Here is an 18,570-nt window from a genome sequence, read left to right as displayed (position 1 = left end):
AATAAAAACCATGATCCGGAGGGGGAGGGGTGCATAAGACGGGTTTACTTGTGTTGGAAACATTTTTTTGCGAAAGCCCTGTCAACACTACTAGCAAAAGTTCACGGAACTTTGGGCGAAAGTTAAGTTCCGTAAACCTATCTATATGTGGACCGAAAGACGACAAAATTAGAACTTACTATACTCTCTGGAATCGAGAAATTTTGTCGCCTTTTCTCGTTTGTAATTTTTTTCTGAATCCGACTTTTTTTTTATACCCGCATTTAAAAAAATTGCAAAATTTTCCGCCCTCTAATTTGACGCCAAGAGCAGCGGCCCATGTGGCCACCCCCTAAATCTGGCTCTGAAGAAGCAACATTTTTACACCGCTGTTCAAGCGCTGGTTCCTTTTTGCTAAACGCGATCCAATTTTAAGCCGCACGCAATGCTCCTTTTTTCGCACACATCACGAATAAAGGTTTTGGGTTCACATACTAATCATTCCTGATCTTCGGTAATTTTCCAGGTCCCCAGCAAACACATCGACGAAGCTCCCGATGTAGGACCAGAACTGATTCGTGATCCCTTTTGGCTGAGTGGTGGTCTAGCGATAGTAACTATATGTATTTTCACATTCTGTTTCTGCTGGTTCCGGCAATGTTACCTCAAACAGCAGAAGAAAAAGAAGAAGAAAAAACAAATGTTGGTGAGTCAAAAAATGAAAATTACTTTGCAGTGGGTTATACTTGAATTCTTAGGAGCATGAGTGCGCTCCTACGCAAATAAGTACTCGCACTGCAAAAAAAAAATATTTGATTTAAGAGGCAATATTCTTGAATCTGCAATTGTTCTCTTGAATCAAGAATAAAAGGCACAGCTTAACGGAATCAAAAGAGTTTCTCCTAAAAATTAGCTACTTTTTTCTTAAACATAAGCCTGTTTTCTCTGTCACATTCGAATTTTTCCTCGTGGTTTATGGTAAAATCTTTTTGGTGACATATTTTAAGAATATATCTGCTTGGAACAAGTAATTTTTGCTCCAGTATTAATATATTTTAATGATTCAATCAACTTGATATTTTAAATTATGAAAACCTATTAAAAGCCATGAATTGCATCAGGATTATATCTTAATTGATAAAAAATACGAGTAGAGAAATGTAATGGGGTGGAGAGAAATGACTACCTTACAACATGGGAAAGGATAAAGCTGCTGAAAATGTTTGACTCAGCAAGTTTTTTCATAGAGTAAAATAAAAGAGAGAAAAAAAGTACACTACCACACAAAATCATGTCGCGCATGACTCAAAATTATGAATGACTTTTCATACGCCCCGTAACCTTGGCTACTGTAACTTTTCTCTTCTTGGAATGTTACGCTATTTGGAGTCAGATTTAATGTGCTGGTAGCAAGCGTGAAACACTAAGAGGAATACATTGGTAAAAATGAAGTGCGCACAATTTTTTCCACGAATTTAGGAATTTCTGATAATTTGCAAATTTTCCATTATGAAGTCAAGTGTTAATGAATGTTCGGTCGCAGTAATGCGTAGAATCAATTACGCGGCAGGCTACGGGACATTCAACAAAAAAATATGATGAACCTTAAATTTATCGATGGTGACACTAGATTAGCTCATGTCTTTTCTACGATGTTCCAAAGTTTCCGCCACCGTTGGGGTTTCTCACAAAAATTAGAACTCATATGTTCCCATGATACATTTATGGAAAAATTTCACGTAGTGAAAGTAAAACCATGCAAAATTTTACAAGTTCAAAACGGCGAATTCTTTTGAAATGAAGTGGTGTATTACAGGAAATTTACAACGTTGCAAATTGAAGCACGTGTTTGCATAGTTTAACCATCAATGTTTAAGAATCATCAAGTTGGACGGTTTTTCGCTGAATATTATCAGCCAAAATTACCTTGCTTTTCGGTTAGTAATAACCATCAAGAATTCTCATAAATTCTGCACAATACAGTAATGTCACTGTAAAGTTGGTGAAATCCTTGGGTATTATCAATTATCAGGAAAAGCTCTGATTTGACTTGATTTTATCCCAAGAAACCCCCTGGTTCTTGAAATAGGTGGCACAGAACGTTATTTTCGCTAAGTAGAATCGTAAAATTACCAAGTATTCTAATGTTCAGTGACTATTGTGACGGGAACAAAAACACTTAAAATATGACTCAAACTGTAGGTAACAGGATGGTAGAAGAGTGCTGGATTCACACCATTCTGCGGGGATATCAAGGCCGAAAAATTCAAAAAAAAATTTCATTAAAGTCATAGAGTATCATTGTAACACGAATGGGGGAGGTTCACCGTAGGTAAATCTCAATATTGCCGTACTAAGAAAAAACGCCGCATAATTATATTCACACGTTGCCAAAGACACCCTCTTAGAATATTAATGTTTGAAAAAAATTATGAGTATTTCCACTCATACTTTCAGTACGAATATTTACGAAATTTTCAAGTACTTTAGATAACATTACGAAAAAAATTATCTTAAAAAATTTAAATTTTCACGAGTTTTTCCAAAGGATTCTTGTTTTGTCAAAGGAAATGTTGTCAACGTACGAAGTTCATACGACGATCATTCTTAGCATGGCAATATAGATCTCTCAGCATGACCCAGCCCTACGTGCACATTTTTCTTTGAAATTTTCAGATAGTTTAGATTAAATTGCGTACAAAATAGTCTGAAAATTCCGGGAAAAAATATTCACAACTTTCCCAGTAAATTCGATTTTTATCGAAGGAAACTTGGCAACGTCTGAAGGCTCATACGGCGTTCTTCCTTAGCGAGGCAGTGCACCTCTTTGTCTTGTACTGATACTCATCAGGACTCATATTTTTGACTCAAATGAAATTTTTTTGGAATCTTTCGTCTTTGATTGTCCCGTAGAATAGTGCGGACCCGGCGTTATTCTCCCACCATGTAACTATTGTGCCTGCTTCATTTCTGCCAACTTTTCCTCCCGGTGAAGGGACGGAATAATGCGAGGAAGCCTTTGGATTTCCTTGAATGTATCCTGGAATATTGTTGTTATCAGGCTATGCCAGCCTTTTTGAGTAACGGTCTATTGACTGAGGACAGATTTACTATCAATCCACAGTATTCGCCAGCCTCGATCTCAGAAATGACGGCACCGATCCCGCTTCTGTCCAGGGACTCCATCGTCTTCTGCCAGGAAATCGGAGAGGGCTGTTTCGGCAAGGTGTATAAAGGTAAGCATTCCATCACTATCAGTCTGAGAGAACCACCAACGGATACATTCTTTGATGAGGAACAACTATTTCTGCCTCATTTTAAAAGTAGTCCTACACCTAACCCAACCTAGCCCAAGCTAACCTAAACCAACATAACCTGAACATAACCCATAGACTACACAGAGTCGTAATGTAAGTGGGAGAGCTGGCGCCATGTTCTGCTCGACGAGTTTCGAGTCCGGTGTGCGGGGTCACTTTTTCGATACATATTCGATCCAAAATGGCGGTAAGGAATATGGCCGGGTCCCCGTGTATCGCAAACAATCGCTTATGTATCGAAAAAGGGACCCGGCGCCGCACAGGAATCTCGGAATTCGGGACCTGGAAAATGCTTTAAAGTGGCGCCAGCTCTCCCACTTGCATTACGACTCTATGTACTCTATGAACCTTAATTGAGGAAAAACTTAAAGTTAGGATGTATTGATACCACAAAATAGAGGAGTGGTTTATGAACCTCTCGCTCCCCTCACCCTTCTCTCTCAGAGCTGGAATAAGTCACACAAAACCGAACTCAAGCATGTAGTTCAAAAAACGAAATTTTCTCATTCTATATGTTCAATTAGAAATTATGTTTTTTTTTGTCTTAAAAATTTAAATTTTAAATTTAAAAATTTAAATTTCAAATTTAAATTTAAAAAAAGAGGAACATCAATGGAAAAACAGAGTTAACATAAGAACCTTCGTGCACAAGTGGCTTGAAGCTATAACCTTGTAAGTGACACACACTGCCCGCACTTACGAGGTTGTTTCAATTGTGTATGTGATATTATTGAAAGCAGGATTACTTGGATTAAGTCAGTAAGCCCCTTAAAATAAAGGGATATTGTAGTCAGTAACTTGTACCTTAATTTTTTATTCTAAAGACCCTTTGTTCAATGGGCAGCGTTGCAGTGTGTATCACTATCAAACCTTTGAATTTGATTGTGACGGTCCATGAAAAGAGGGAGGTATCGAAAAGAAGTGAAGGCAAGGTGTTGACTTCACTCCAGTTTAGAAACTTATTTTGGAGGATATTATTAAAAAAGTTTTAAAATGTCGTTTACGGGGTTTAAAATCGGTTGAATTTAAACGTAATTTCATGAAACGGATTTACCAAACAGAATTTTTACCAATTTTGAATGCCCCTCTCGGTAAATATTTCTCCACGGACTGTGGTCCTTCTATACCTACCCGTGAGCGGTCACGTATGCTCATACATTTCACAATAGAATGATATTTTTCTCACAAATTCTCGTGAGCATACTAAAGCTCACTCATTGCAAGCATGACTACGAAAGAATCTAGTAATCTCCACGAACATTTTGAAAGCATAAACAGTCTTCATGCAAGCTAAAAGTCGTAACTAAAATTGAAGATAAGTCTTGAGGAGCGTATATCTCCATGCTGTCTGGAGACCAGGTGAAGTCATAATTTTTTCCTGTTTCCGGAGGTGTGACGATACTTTAATCAAAGTTCGACCTTTAGTTGCGTAATGAATTTTTCTTCATTTGCTACAGAGAAGCCTTTGCCATGTCGAATTCATAATAGATCCCATTCATTGTAATATCATTTGACTGTAATTTTAAATTCAGAGATATTTCTCAACATCTGGCATTCTTGCTTTGCTCTCAACCCTGTTATGACCGTGAATTGAAAACACGAGAGAAAAATGGTGTTGAATTTTTTTAAAATTAATACCCTCTTACAAGAAAAAACGGGAAAAAGAAGATCTATTTTTCTGTTGGAAAAGATTCTATATCAAAGTGAAGAAAACTATAATTTGTTTTTCTTTTTTTAATTTTAATTTTTTTCTTTGAGTCAAGTGTTCTTCAGGACTTAAAATTCGCTTCTGCTCTTATCGAATAACAGAAATTCCTCTCGCCATTTTTCTGAATGAAAAGTCAGTTTGGATGAGCCAACAATTACAAAAAATAAAATTATTATCTTCGAGCCTAAAATTAGACCTGAACGATTTTTATTGTTTGTTTTCCGTCATCGGAATAGCTATCAGCAAAAATTTTCAACAATTCGACAATAATATGGAAGATGAAGGTAATATTCATTTTCTTCGTGATGTTTCTTAATGATGAAGAAAAATCTGAATTCCATTTTTGGTTTGTTCAATGGTTCGGTTTCCGATTAGGTGAAATTCATTCGGGGGGTCAAACAAATTTTGTCGCCGTCAAGGTACTAAAAGATGGCGCCAGTATGGAGGCTGAAGAGGACTTGATGCGTGAAGTCGAGATCATGAGCGCCTTCAAACATCCAAACATTCTGACTTTGGTCGGAGTTGTGCCACGAGGTAAGAAGAAATACTCAGCGTACCATACTCAAACTAAACCCGACCTACTTTTTCCTTGCCGAAGAGCACGCAGCGTTTTCTCGATGTGTTGCCCGAAAAAAAACTCAAAGTACACTCAATATGTTAATGCATTAAGGCCCCTTCAGGGCATTCCGTGTAACAAGGTAATCTCGGAAAATACAACTATTTCAACGCCTAGGAGATATTTTTGCATACTCGCCAGATTTGAAGGCGTTTAACGCGTCGTTCAGACGGAGTCCATGATAAGTGTTTTATCGCTCCAAAGGTCTCTTTTTTTATTTTTATGTGCAATACAAATCCTGCGCGTTAAAATGGTTTCATCCTTGGAGATAATAAATTAACAGAAGTCAGTTTGAAATTTACTGGGATATAACACAAATTTTTAAACATTTTATTCTGTGGTAACTCAAATTAATGTTGGCACTACTAACGCCTGGTTGAACGCTTGTTTTAGATGAGGATTAAGTGGCTTAAATTGCAGTTTAGGGCGTTTCTTTGAAAAGCTCCAGAAATCATGAAATAATCTATGCCGAAAAAGTGAAAACTGAAGGTTTTAATTAAAGTATTGATCTTATTCCATCCAGTAATTTTTGTTGCTTTGAAACCGAGTTTTGGCTGGTTCCCATAAATTGAAAGGAACTACGACCTCAGAGATGAATTTTATGCTGAAAATGTCATTTTCTATATTTGCTCATGACAAAAACTTTATCGTATCGTATTTTATATTTTCGTATAAATTCAATTTTTCAAAATGCCTTTAATTATCTAAGAAAGTGACAAGCGTTATTTTGAGGGCACTCAATTTTTGAATTTCCTGAAGGAGAGGGGGAAAAGACGATCCGAAAACTTCCAAGAATTGATCCAATTTCAAAAGTGAATTTGTTATGTTCTTTTTCAGAGGGACTCAAGAACCCTTGGATGGTATTCGAATTCATGCCTTACGGCGATCTTGCAGAGGTGCTGAGGCGGAATAGTCAAGTATTCAATGTAACCCAGAATCACCAAGCCCCAGTCATCAACAAGGTTAGTCAAACTCCCTGTTGTGTTTATACTGGGAAAAGTTCTGTCACTTATTATTCACAGTTATCTACAAAAATTCACAGTCAATTGGGCAAAAAAATGAACAGCCGTTACGTCACTAAAAATTGAATCCTCGCGTTCTATTTGATTCACGTAGATTACCCACTTCGAAACTAACTCTAATGTACACAAACTGATTGCGGTGGACTGCAGGTTTAATTCGGCATTGGTGGATCCCGCAAATTGGCAACGTTTTTTCTCCTTTTAAACTTATGAAAATGTATCGTTTCTTGGGGGGGGGGGGGTGCTCCGACAAGAATCGATTATTTAACATAGGAAGTTTAAATGGAGGGAATCCGGTGTTGCCAAATTTCTGGATCCGTCTCTGAGTCTAAATGCGGGGGAAAACTAAAACTTAGAGAAGATTTTTTTTAAAAAAAAAAATTGAAATTTTCAAATTTTGAAAGAAATATCGCAAGACGTATGATAAAATTTCAAATATACACAGGCCCGCCACAAGGGGGGGATACTGGGTCCCTGGTACCGGGGCCCGGACCCCGGAGGGGGCCCGTGTTACCCGTGAAAAACCACTACGAATTCACATGCAACCCTTGTTTCGTAAGAAAAAGTGAAAAATTTACCCTACAAATTTCGCAAAAGGTGAATAGATTTTCAGAAACACGCTGGGGCACTGTAGAATTCTTCTTAAATTTTCAAAAAAGTATACTTCTTGGAAAATTTCTATCTATTTTCAAGATTTTTAGTACAGAGGGATATTTTTAGTAACTGCGTTTCATTTTCTTCCGTCGTCAGATGCTAAGAGTCTCCAGTCTGGGCATCCTCGACTTCAATGGCTCATGGCTCAACTCCCTTGCCATAGACAAACGAAGGGCGAGTACGGGGGGGCTAGGCCCTCATAGAACTGAAAACAGTATCCTATGCCCCCCCCCAAAAAAAATAAAGAAAAATTAAAATTTTCAGATGTTTTGAATGCAACAATTCGCAAGTATTTTGTGCTGAAAGTAGAAAAAAAAAACAAACAATGTTATTCCGCAGAAATTGATGGAAAAATTCTTTAAGGAAGCTTCAAAATGCGTCCGATTAGTCATATAAATTCTTAAATTTCTCGGGGGATGCCCCTCGGACCCCCCCCCCCTCCGTGCTTGGGGCCCGGACCTTAAAATTGGTACCAGGGCCCGAGATGGAATGTGGCGGGCCTGAATATACATGTAGTGTTTGTATGCACGTTTTGTATTGTACGTATGTAATGTATTCTGATGTACTGCAGGAAAGCCTGTGCTCGATCGCGGAGCAAATCGCCGGGGGCATGAGGTACCTGGCCGAACAACGCTTCGTGCACCGTGATCTGGCGGCCAGAAACTGCCTGGTCGGCCCACCACTCGTCGTCAAGATCGCCGACTTTGGCATGAGCCGCGACATTTACACCTGCGACTATTACAAAGTGAGTCCAGTTTCCATCCGAAAAGTAAAAGTGCACATCCTCGGCGCACAGTGATGCGACGAGTCAATAGATAAGATCGACACCATATGGATTGCATTTTGCAAAAAGGAACCAGAAACATTGCAATGATGCTAAGATTGTGCAACTTCATCCTTTGCAATAAAATTACTGAAATCATGAAAAAATATGGTCTTACATTTGCAGTTTTTAGCAGTAAAATAGGAACTGTTAATGGATGATCAGGTTTTTCTTCCAAGACAAAAGAAGTTCCGCGATATTAGCAACATTGCAATACTCCTGGTCCCTTTTTGCAGAATGGAATCCATATGAAAGCTTTAAAAGCTCTTATGTTTAACAAAATATACGAGAAGTATAGATGTTTCCGAATGGTTCCATTGATTTTCTTGAAAAATTATATTGGAAAACACATCTTAAAATTTTTCGAGTGATAATATAAACGTTACAATTTTCAGGTTTAATAATAGATTTCTTGTCCGACTTCTTGTGAAGGCTGGTTTCACTGTGTGCCGCGTTTTTAAAAGCTTTAAAAGCTCTTATCTTTCATAAATACGAAACTTCCCTGGTAAAAATTGGCGATAAGAGCTGCATTTCAAAATACCATAGGAATTCTTATAGCCGGCTAAAGAAGGCTACAGAAAATCATATAGCTAGCTGTAGAATGCGCAGAAAATCATACGGCCGGGCTATACGAAGCGATAAAAAATTATGCAGCCGGGCTATAGTTCCTATCGCCGGGCTTTACACTTTATCGCCTGGCTGTTGCTTTTTCGCCATCGATTATAAAAGGCTATAAGAAATTGTGTAGAAATTCGTGTGCTTTGGAAATCATTAAGTTTGATACGGAACCACCTTAATATTTACAGAACACACATTATATTTTCCTTATATACATATTTTTTTTCCATCAATTAAAATGAGAATAATCCATACAGGATGTGCAAACATTTCAAAATCATGAGTTAAAAAACGCTGACTCCGCCAGATTAAATATTAGAGCCTAACACAAAGCGGAGCGGCGACGCACTGGCGCCTACAAACCTAACAGGGATACTTCACGCATTGCGCAACGCGTGAAGTATCCCTGTTAGGTTTGTAGGCGCCAATGCGTGTTTTGCGCTGGCTGCCGCCCGCAGTGCCACGGCGCTTGAAGCAACTATTTCACACCAGAGGTATTGCACAGTATCATACGAAACTGAAGGTGCTCTAATATATTAGTAATGGCAGGCATCCATCAAAAGTACGGAGCTTTCCTCGCAAAATAAATCAAGATACTACGGCCCAAAAAGAGAGCAGTGGTCCAAAAACTCACTAAGTCCTAGCATCCGTAATTAGTAACGTTTAGCATACACTTTATCGCCTGGCTGTTGCTTCATCGCCATCGGCTATAAAAGGCTATAAGAAATTGTGTAGCCGGCTATAGAAGCTATTGGAAATCTTACAGCCGGCTGTACGTCTATGGTATTTTGGAACATAGATTCTACTGCCAATTTTTACCAGGGTTAGATGTTTCTGTTTGGTTCCATTGATTTTCTTGCAAAATACTATAGCATTTTGACTTTCACATACGTGCACTCACTAAATCGATTGGTAAATTCAAAGAGTGGGTACATCGACCTGGTATATCAAGTTTCTGCAATTTTTTACGGCAAATCGGTAGATTTTCGGGATGTGGATTGCTTACTTTCAATTCATGAATGAATAAAGCATGGACATGGTTGAGCTTCTTTGCATGAAAAGACGTTTGAAATAACAAAATCAAGACATATTTAATACAATTGCATTTATATCGAGTCAATTTCTTTTCAATAATATAACGGGATTTATAATACCGGTGATTTGGGTATTTTAGCCCCAAAATACCTTTAAATCGACTTTATCTTCTAGGAATTCGATAGAATTTTTCCTTTCTTCGCTTAAATTTTTCCGTAGCACTTTTCTTCAAGAATCTGATAAGATTTTGCTTGAGGCGGATCAAAAAACTTAAATTTGTTCGAATAGCTTTCTAGATTCACAATACACGGTCTCGTCAAGGTGCGTCGTTGACCTTGCAGTGTTGGATCGTGAATTCTCTTGTTGTGCTGCTTGCCTTTTTTGAAATCTCTGTAAATGAAAACTAAAGGGGTTGATATGTGCGAGTTAATGACGCGCCTTATCAACACATTGTGTTGGAGTTCACTGCTTGTTCTTGCATAATTTTCTTCGAAAGATATTTTTATCGAGTGTCGGTACAAACGTTGATATGTTAAGTTTTAATGAAGAATTTCATGTCCGACTTCTTTCGAAGACTGTTTTCACCGTGCGCCGCGTCGAAGTCCGGCAAAAATCCAGGTCTCAGACTTAACTGGCCTTTAATTGTGATTTACGAGAGACGTGCCGCGCGGCTCGACCAATAAGCTGTCAAACTCATCAAATTTGACGAAACTCCTGCATTGTGTCCAACACTGCACCTATTGATTGCATTACTGATTGAGAGTTATAATCGATTGAACATCGAGATGCCAATTACTGAAAGTTGCTCTGACTTCATTATGATTGGATGGATCGAGTTGCGGGATGAGATACCCAAATGGTGAAAATCTAAGCCTGTAAAAAGTGGCCCTGCTTTTCCCTCGGGAAGTTGGGCAAAGTGGCTTAATCTGATAGCGGACTGATTATTGAAATTGATAGACAAAGCAATAGACAAAGAAGACAAAAAGGATATGGAGGGACCCTATTGGTGAATGCGGATGGTTGCAATGGACAAAGGACGTAGTATTGGTTAAGCATCAAAATGACGATGTGTGCACGGAGAAAAAAACTTCGTGCGTGGGACTCGAAGTTTAGGTCATATGGATCTCTGAAGTTTTCGGATTGAGCATCCGAACACTTGAGGTCCAGCTGCTGAGGTTCGGATCACACATCTGAAACTTCGGTTCTACATTCTGAAGTACGTCAGACGTGAGAACTGAATTTTTTCGGATGTGAAAACCGAAGTACTTCAGATGTAAGAACTGAAGTTTCCGATGTGTGATCCGAACCTCGACATAAGCCCGACCTCCGACCTTAAGTGTTGAGATGCTCAATCTGAAAACTTCAGAGATCCATATGACCTAAACTTCTGGTCCCACGCACGAGTTTTTTTTCTCCGTAAGGTTGCAATTTTTTATTTTTTATCTCGTCTTGCTTTGCTCTTTGAGCTTTGCTCGCTGGAATATTTTGAAAAATTTGAATTTTAAAGGAAATTCACGAATTTTTTTATGGATGCTACAGATTGGAGGATCAAGACTGTTGCCTGTCCGATGGATGTCACCAGAGAGCGTAGTCTACGGACGGTTTACTCTGGAGTCGGACGTGTGGTCGTTCGGCGTGGTTCTTTGGGAACTCTACAGCTACGGAAAGCAGCCCTACTATGGTCATTCAAATGAGGAGGTAGAAGATCTAATATCCTGATTTTCAAATATTCCTGTCATATCTTTGATGAGAGATCTCCAGCATCAACACCAATTTTTCCGTCAATGTTATGGTGATTCGTTAAGCTCTTTGACATGGTCGAATAGCATACGTGATACATCGCATCGATTAGGTCTAAAATCTCGGCCGATTTTGAATTTTTAGCCAAAAAAGGACGAAAGCCCCTGCGTATGAGCCCAAAGAATCATTTTAGACCAAAAATGTGGCAAAATTCAGAGAAATGAAAGCAGAATCTTGTTTGGAAAAGAACCTCGCATTGGATACAGTAATCGATTTCTGTATCGAGTACGAGGTTTTTTCCAAACAGGACTCTGCTTTCGTTTCCCTGAATTTTGCATTTTTTTGGTTCAAGATGATTCTTCAGGCTCATGCGCAGGGGCTATCGTCCTTTTTTTGGCTAAAAATTCAAAATCTGTCGAGATTTTTGACCTAATCGATGCGTATACGCGATGCCATTCGACCATCGTCAGAGAGCTTGACGAATCACCTTAAATGACAACCCTAATCATGATGTGAGATTTGCCTCTGATACTTCAATGCAATTTTCTAGTCAGGTTAGGCGGTGGAAAACGTTCTGCAAGGCCCTGCCTCCACAGGACGTTTTCACAGGATTTGTCATAGGGAAAATCCCACCTGCGAAGTCGGGAAAAATATTGAGATAGTCAATATTGTTCGCAGTACCAAGTATGATCCTTGTACCCATTGTAGAGGTATCTAGGACCAACTGATGTTTTTGAATTTGTTTTTCTCCTGTTACCATTGTCTCGGGCGGCTTCGTAAAAATGTGTATCAAAATGGTTAAAATTCCTTTTTTGAAACTCAAACTTTCACTTAATATATTTTATGTGGACGCGTTTCGAGACTGCGTCGACATACAATATATTCAGTGAAAGTGGTGAGTTTTAAAAAAGTAATTTTATACATTTTACATGAAGCTTTCATTGCTTCACTGTAAAAAAAACCACGTTGGATCTAGAGTCCAGACTCTTAAAAACATTGACAAGAAAAAATACTCTTGATTCAATCGGAATTTTGCTTAAATCAAGAACCAAGCCTCTTAATTTGAGCGGATTTACTTTTGATTTAACTTAAATCTGATTGAATCAAGAGTATTTTTTCTTGTCAATGTTTTCAAGAGTCTGGACTCTAGATCCAATGTGTTTTTTTTTACCAGTTTTTGGCAGCCTCTCTTCCGTCGTTAACTTGATTTTCGTTGAAATTTCCAGGTTCTGAAGATGGTGCTGCAGGGCTCGATGCTGAAACCACCGGACGACTGCCCCCCGTTCATCTGCGACCTGATGATGGCGTGCTGGCGGGCCGAGCCGCGGGACCGCATCAAGTTCTCCGAGATCCACAAGATCCTGACCAAGGCCAAAGACGAGTTCCTCTTCCCGACGTCTACCCTCCCGCGGACCCCGGCCCTCCCGCGACCCCCCGCCCTCCCCATCGCCACGGACCACATCAGCCTCACCCTCAAGGAGGACATCCACGACCCCGAGCCGCCCATCCCGCCCCCCGGCTCCCTCCGCGAGTACCTCGAGCCCCTCCCGGAGGATGAGTCTGACGGCTGAGCTGGGAAAACCGTGACCAGATGGATGGTGCATATTTGAGGAGAAGCCGAAACGATTCAAAAATCGACAGGAAAATCGATTTCTCAAACGATAAGTTCCTTTGATTGTGCGTCTGACGATTGAGCTGAGTCCATGAACTTCAAGCCATGCTCAACGGGGTGGTGCATTTGTAAGGGGAAATCAAAACGATTTAGCAATCGACAGCAGAAATCGATTTCTCGAAAGACAAGTTCCTTTGATTGTGCGTCTGACGACTGAGCTAGGCCCACAGGCACAGGGTCAGTAAAATTACAACCATGATCAGACAGATCGAAGGAGAAATCGATTCCTCGAAGTTTATCGAGAGATAAATTCCTTCGATTGTGCGTCTGACGACTGAGCTAGGCCCCAAAGCTCAATAAGACCTATACAACCATGACCTAAGGGATGGTTCATTTTCGTGGAGAAATCGAGACGATTCAATAATCGGTAGCAAAGTCGATTCCTTGTAAGATCGATTCCTTTGATTTTTAAGACTGAACTGATGGCGAGTCTTTGAGATTATGTAATTGCCATTGTTGATGGTTCAAAATTTGATCCGCAAACTGACAAAAGTCATATTTTCTCTGCTTAATTCTTATTTCCTTCCATTTCTTTGTTTCCTTTTATTCTCGTTCTCCTCTCCGTACCTATGTTTTTCTTTTCCTCTCGTTTTCTCTTCTTCTTTCCTTTTTTATTCTTCTCTCTCCTCGTCTCTTTCCTCCGATTATTCATTTTTTGTTTTTCTCTTAACTTCTTTCTCAATCCTCTTCTATGGGTCTTCGCTCTGTCCCTTACTATCCTATTTTTTCTGCTTTCCTCCCTTTTTTATCCTTATTTCTTTCGTTTCTAATACAATTTTCTTCTTTTATCTTTTGCTTGATTTTCCATTTCTCTTCTTTATCCATCTCTTTCCTATTTTCTCTCTTTATCCCTGTAGTATCATTCTTTCTCCTTCTCCTTCCTCCCTTCTTTTTTGTCTCCATTACTCTCCATTTTTTCTTTTCCTCTTCATTCGTCTCCTTTTCTTCTTATCTCCTCTTTTTCTCCATTTTCTCTCATCCCTCTTCCCTAACCTTTCTATCTCTGCCCTCTGCTTTTTTCTCCGCAGCAGACATACTTCACCACTTTGGAAGCCCTGTCAATTTCCCACGTCAAAACATTCGTTTGTAGAAATAAACTACAATTGAATACGACAAACAATTAGACAATGGACCAGTAGACATGGCTCAAATTTCTGCATTCTGATACACGTTTCATAATCAAAATTTCACGAAAAACATGATGTGCACATCGAAAATTACCGAAATCAACCCGTTATGAAGATATTTAATGATTCTTGATGCGTGAATTCAAACCACCCGCTCATGAAAACTCTATGCTCTACGTGACTCACATCGCGCGCTAAACGTTATCATGACAGTCTCTGCGATATAAAAAAACTGGCAACCTTAATCTTGACGCTTTAGCTCAGCTATTGCAAGTTGTTCATAGTTTGAACAGTACATTGTGGGAAATGAACATCGCTTGATTGAGAAGCTTGCTGAAACCGTTGTAGTGCACGATTTGACTCACGTAGAGCTTTGAGTTTCTTGTGAGCGGGCAGTTCAAACTCCTCGTAACCAATGTGAAATATAAACGTTAATATCTTTGTTAGGAGTTGATTTCGGTAATTTTCGTTACGCAAATCGTGTTCTACGTGAAATTCTGGTCAAGAAACATGTATTAGAATGCTTAAATTCGTACCTTGTCTATTGGTCCATTGTATCCACCTCACATGTTTCTGCGTGTGAAGTAGGTCAGTAGGGCATGAGTGGAACACGCTGTTGGTTGTCGTGTTGACCCAATTTTTAAGGGGCCAAACGTCACGAACGTCCGAACTCGTTGACTCATTTCGCGAGAGATACATTTGGACGAACTCAAATCAAAAGAAACTATATCCGCTATGACATGAGCCCTGGGACTCATAATAATTCATGCTCGGCAGGGCTCATATCACGATCGATAGAGTTGCTTTCGGTGTAGGTGTTGCAAGGTGCTGTCTAATGCTGCCGTGCTAAGGAAAAACGTCGCACACTGAAAAAAATAATATGCTGTTTTAGCATCTAGGATGTCAAAAATGTGTCTGTTGAACCCAAGATGCTGCCTTTACTGCCCCCGCAGTTAACTTTACATCCTGTGAATGCAAATTCAATTGCGTGGACAACCAAGGCAGCATCTTAGGATCACCAGACACATTTTTGACATCCTAGATGCTAAAACAGCATATTATTTTTTTCAGTGCATAAACAGTCGAAAGTTGCCAAATATTCTTCGATAATACATGTATTTTTGACAACATTCATGCACATTTTTCTTTGAAATTTTCAGATATTTCGGATTAAATTGCGTTAAAAAATTGTCTGGAAATTTTTGAAAAAAATATTCACAATTTTCCCAGTAAATTCAGTTTTTATCGAAAGAAACTTGGCAACGCCTGAAGGCTCATACGGCGTTTTTCCTTAGCACGGTAGTACGGGTGCCTCGCATGTGGAAGGGGGGGGGGGGAGACGGGTCAAAAAGTCGGCCAAAATGCCTTACGTAATACTTGATCAACCCCTTATATATAAATATATGGGTTTTCAAGATCATTGATGTTATATTTTAGATGTCAACCCGGAACCACTAAACACTTTTAGACGGCGCACAGTGGATCGAGCCAATCAGAGAGGTCGGACATGAAATTGTTTACAAAAACTGCAAATTTTGATGTTTATACTGTCACATTTTAAATTTTAAGGTGTGTTTTTACCGGAAAATATCACGAGGAAATCAATGAAACCACTTTTAGAACCTCAAAATTTTGAATAAACGGAGTCCTAAGCTTTCAAAGTTTTCAAATTTTGTCCGACTTCTCCTATCGACTCGGTCCAGTGTGCGGCGGCTCTACAACCCTCGGGGAAGTAAGTAATTTTAATTTTGAACATGGCGGCCGGGCAAGTATGGACAATTTATTTCCTTGAGGCCTCAGGGCCCAAAAGGACGGCTAATTTTCGCCAAGTTCTTTTATGAAAAATTGGGAAAGTGATACAAATAATTCAGTCAACTCGTTTTTTTAGATAATTCCTCTTAGTCATCAAGATTGAATCTTGATTCTGTGTATAGTGAAATGTAAGTAACTGGTGACAAGATTAGATCATTTGAAATCACATGTTGGCTGCCGCACAGTGGATTGAGTCAATCAAGGAGGTTAGACATGAAATTTTCGACTAAAACTGCAAATTTTGATGCTTATTTCGTCACATTCTAAATTTTATTGGGTGCTTGAAGAAGACAATTTTACGAAAAACCCTATGGAGCCACTTTTAGAACTTCAAAGTTGTGTAGAATCGAACTTATAAGCTTTGAAAGTTTCCAAATTTTGTCCAAACTCCCTTGTTGACTCCATCCACTGTGTGTCCATCTTGGGTCCTGAGTATTGTTTAGAGCCCGTTGGATTTTGGGACTTTCACACAGGCATGTCCACTTTTGTCCAGAAAAAATTATCTGAGCCGGGCAGGAAACAGGGAAGAAATAAGAACTCATATTTTCCAGTCAACGTAGCTTTTTGTTATTGTACATAAGTTCAGCCGCGAGTTAACGCGTAGGATTTTCAAATAACCTGTAAAATAAAATCCGCTCAATAACTCTCCTGTAATTATAATTTTATCAAAGACTCATTTTTTGTACATTTGTATTAAATAGTATATTTGTAATAATTTTGTATATCAATCAGTTGACGATCGAATATTTTAAATTAAGTGTATATTTTTAATTAAGGAAACATGTATTATTAATGACTGAGTACATGAGTAAGAGTAAATGTAAGAGCAAAAAAAAAGTACAACGAGGCTAGGTTAGTAGGCACGTAGACTTATACGGACTTGAAAAAAAAAAAAAAAAAAACTTGAATGTAAAAATTTTTATCGAAAACTTTCGAATCTCAGGAGGATTATAGGTACGTAGAACTGTTTATTGTAAATACTACTTTAATTCTGGTGTATGTAAAAATGATATGCATTAAGTATATGATTGTAATGTAAGTCTACATTCCTCTTTTTATTCATATTTCCTTAATGATGGAAGCTTCCGGTTTGGCTTTTGGGTTATAGGATATTTCGTCAACGATTTTTTGTCCGCGCACCTGTTTTTTCCAGTAATTTACGTCAACGCGTTTTTTCGGCAGGGGAGTTTTGGTCCACGTGCCAGTTGAGACCCAAAGTTAATTGTCCCACATGTAAATACAAACGACAATTGCTCACGACGTTTTTGGATGAAAATGTATAATGTCTTGGAAGAATGGGGGTTTGCTTGTTTTTTTGTTTTGTCTGTTTGGTCCAACGGAGAATAATATATAGTTGAGATTTTTGCTATAAAAGGGGGAGCGTCAATTCCATGACACAAAATTCACGAAAACTCTCTACACCTCTTTGGTGCGACAGGACTTAATTATCTTTCAAGAAATTCCCACCTTGTCATACCTGAACAAGATAAACCTCTTGATTTGCCTCAGGTAAAGGCTCCTAGAGTTTTCGTGTGTACGATAAGAATCTTGATTTATGTTGCGAGGAAAGATCTGTACTTTTAAAGGATGCCTGTCGTTCTTGATACGTTCAATAGCGTATAATACTGTGCAACACCTCTGTTGTGAAATAGTTGCTTCTGGCGCCGCCGTACGGCGGGCAAGTGGCCAGCGCGACACGCGCATAGGCGCCTACAAACCTTACTGGATACTTCAAGCATTGTGCAATGCGAGAAGTATCCACTTAGGTTTGTAGGCGCCTCTCGCGCTGGCAGCACGCCGCTCCGCTCTATTAAGCTCTAATATTTATACTCTCGTAGTCAGCGTTTTTTAACTCATGATTTTGAAATGTTTGCACACTCTGCATTGATTATTCTCATTTAAAGTGATGAAAAAAAAATATGTATCAATTTATCAAAGGAGCATAATAATATAATGTGTGTTTTTTTTTTAAATTGGTGGTTACGTGTCAAATTTAATGATTTCCAAAGCACTTTTATTTTTTCTTTTACATTTTGTGCTTTTACTGTGCTGCAGCGAGCTGCACGCGCAACCAAACGCTCAAAATTTGACATTTGACTCTAAAAGATCGATGTACAAATGGGTTAAAACTAAAGATTGCTCGCTTCTTGGTTTTTTATTCCTCTTTTGTTCATTTTTGCAGTTTCATTCGGCACAACTGCGGTTCATTGAGATTAATATTGATGCCATCGCTTGGAAAAGGTTTTACAAATATTTGTCACGTTTTAAAAATATAAATGTTTTCAAAATGAAGTAATAATTTCGTAAAAAAAACTAAAAAAATAAAAAAAACATACGTATACAAATATCACGTATGTTGTACCTACATCGAAAATTGTAAGGATAGAACTAAAACCAAATATTCACCAATGACAATTTAAAAAGATGAATCAAAAGGAGAAAGGAAC

The 18,570-nt window shown here is 38.7% G+C and overlaps 1 protein-coding gene across 2 annotated transcripts in view; it reads left to right on the top strand.

Moving 5' to 3' along the window:
• LOC109032712 (NT-3 growth factor receptor) overlaps positions 1-17,167 on the top strand; it is a 52,394-nt gene extending 35,227 nt beyond the window's left edge. The window contains exons 4-10 of one of the 2 annotated variants that reach the window (XM_019044978.2): positions 506-685; positions 3,104-3,215; positions 5,380-5,538; positions 6,458-6,582; positions 7,868-8,041; positions 11,312-11,470; positions 12,739-17,167. In XM_019044978.2, coding sequence (XP_018900523.1) covers positions 506-685; positions 3,104-3,215; positions 5,380-5,538; positions 6,458-6,582; positions 7,868-8,041; positions 11,312-11,470; positions 12,739-13,083 — 1,254 coding nt within the window. In that variant the 3' untranslated portion in view covers positions 13,084-17,167. Of the gene's footprint in view, positions 1-505; positions 686-3,040; positions 3,216-5,379; positions 5,539-6,457; positions 6,583-7,867; positions 8,042-11,311; positions 11,471-12,738 lie in introns of both variants that reach the window. The other variant, XM_019044977.2, reaches the window with a different exon arrangement.
• The last annotated feature ends 1,403 nt before the right edge of the window (positions 17,168-18,570 follow it).

Source organism: Bemisia tabaci, chromosome 7 (assembly GCF_918797505.1).
Source record: "Bemisia tabaci chromosome 7, PGI_BMITA_v3".
In the NCBI taxonomy this organism is placed as follows: Eukaryota; Metazoa; Arthropoda; class Insecta; order Hemiptera; family Aleyrodidae; genus Bemisia; species Bemisia tabaci.
This window is presented reverse-complemented; position numbering and strand designations above follow the sequence as displayed.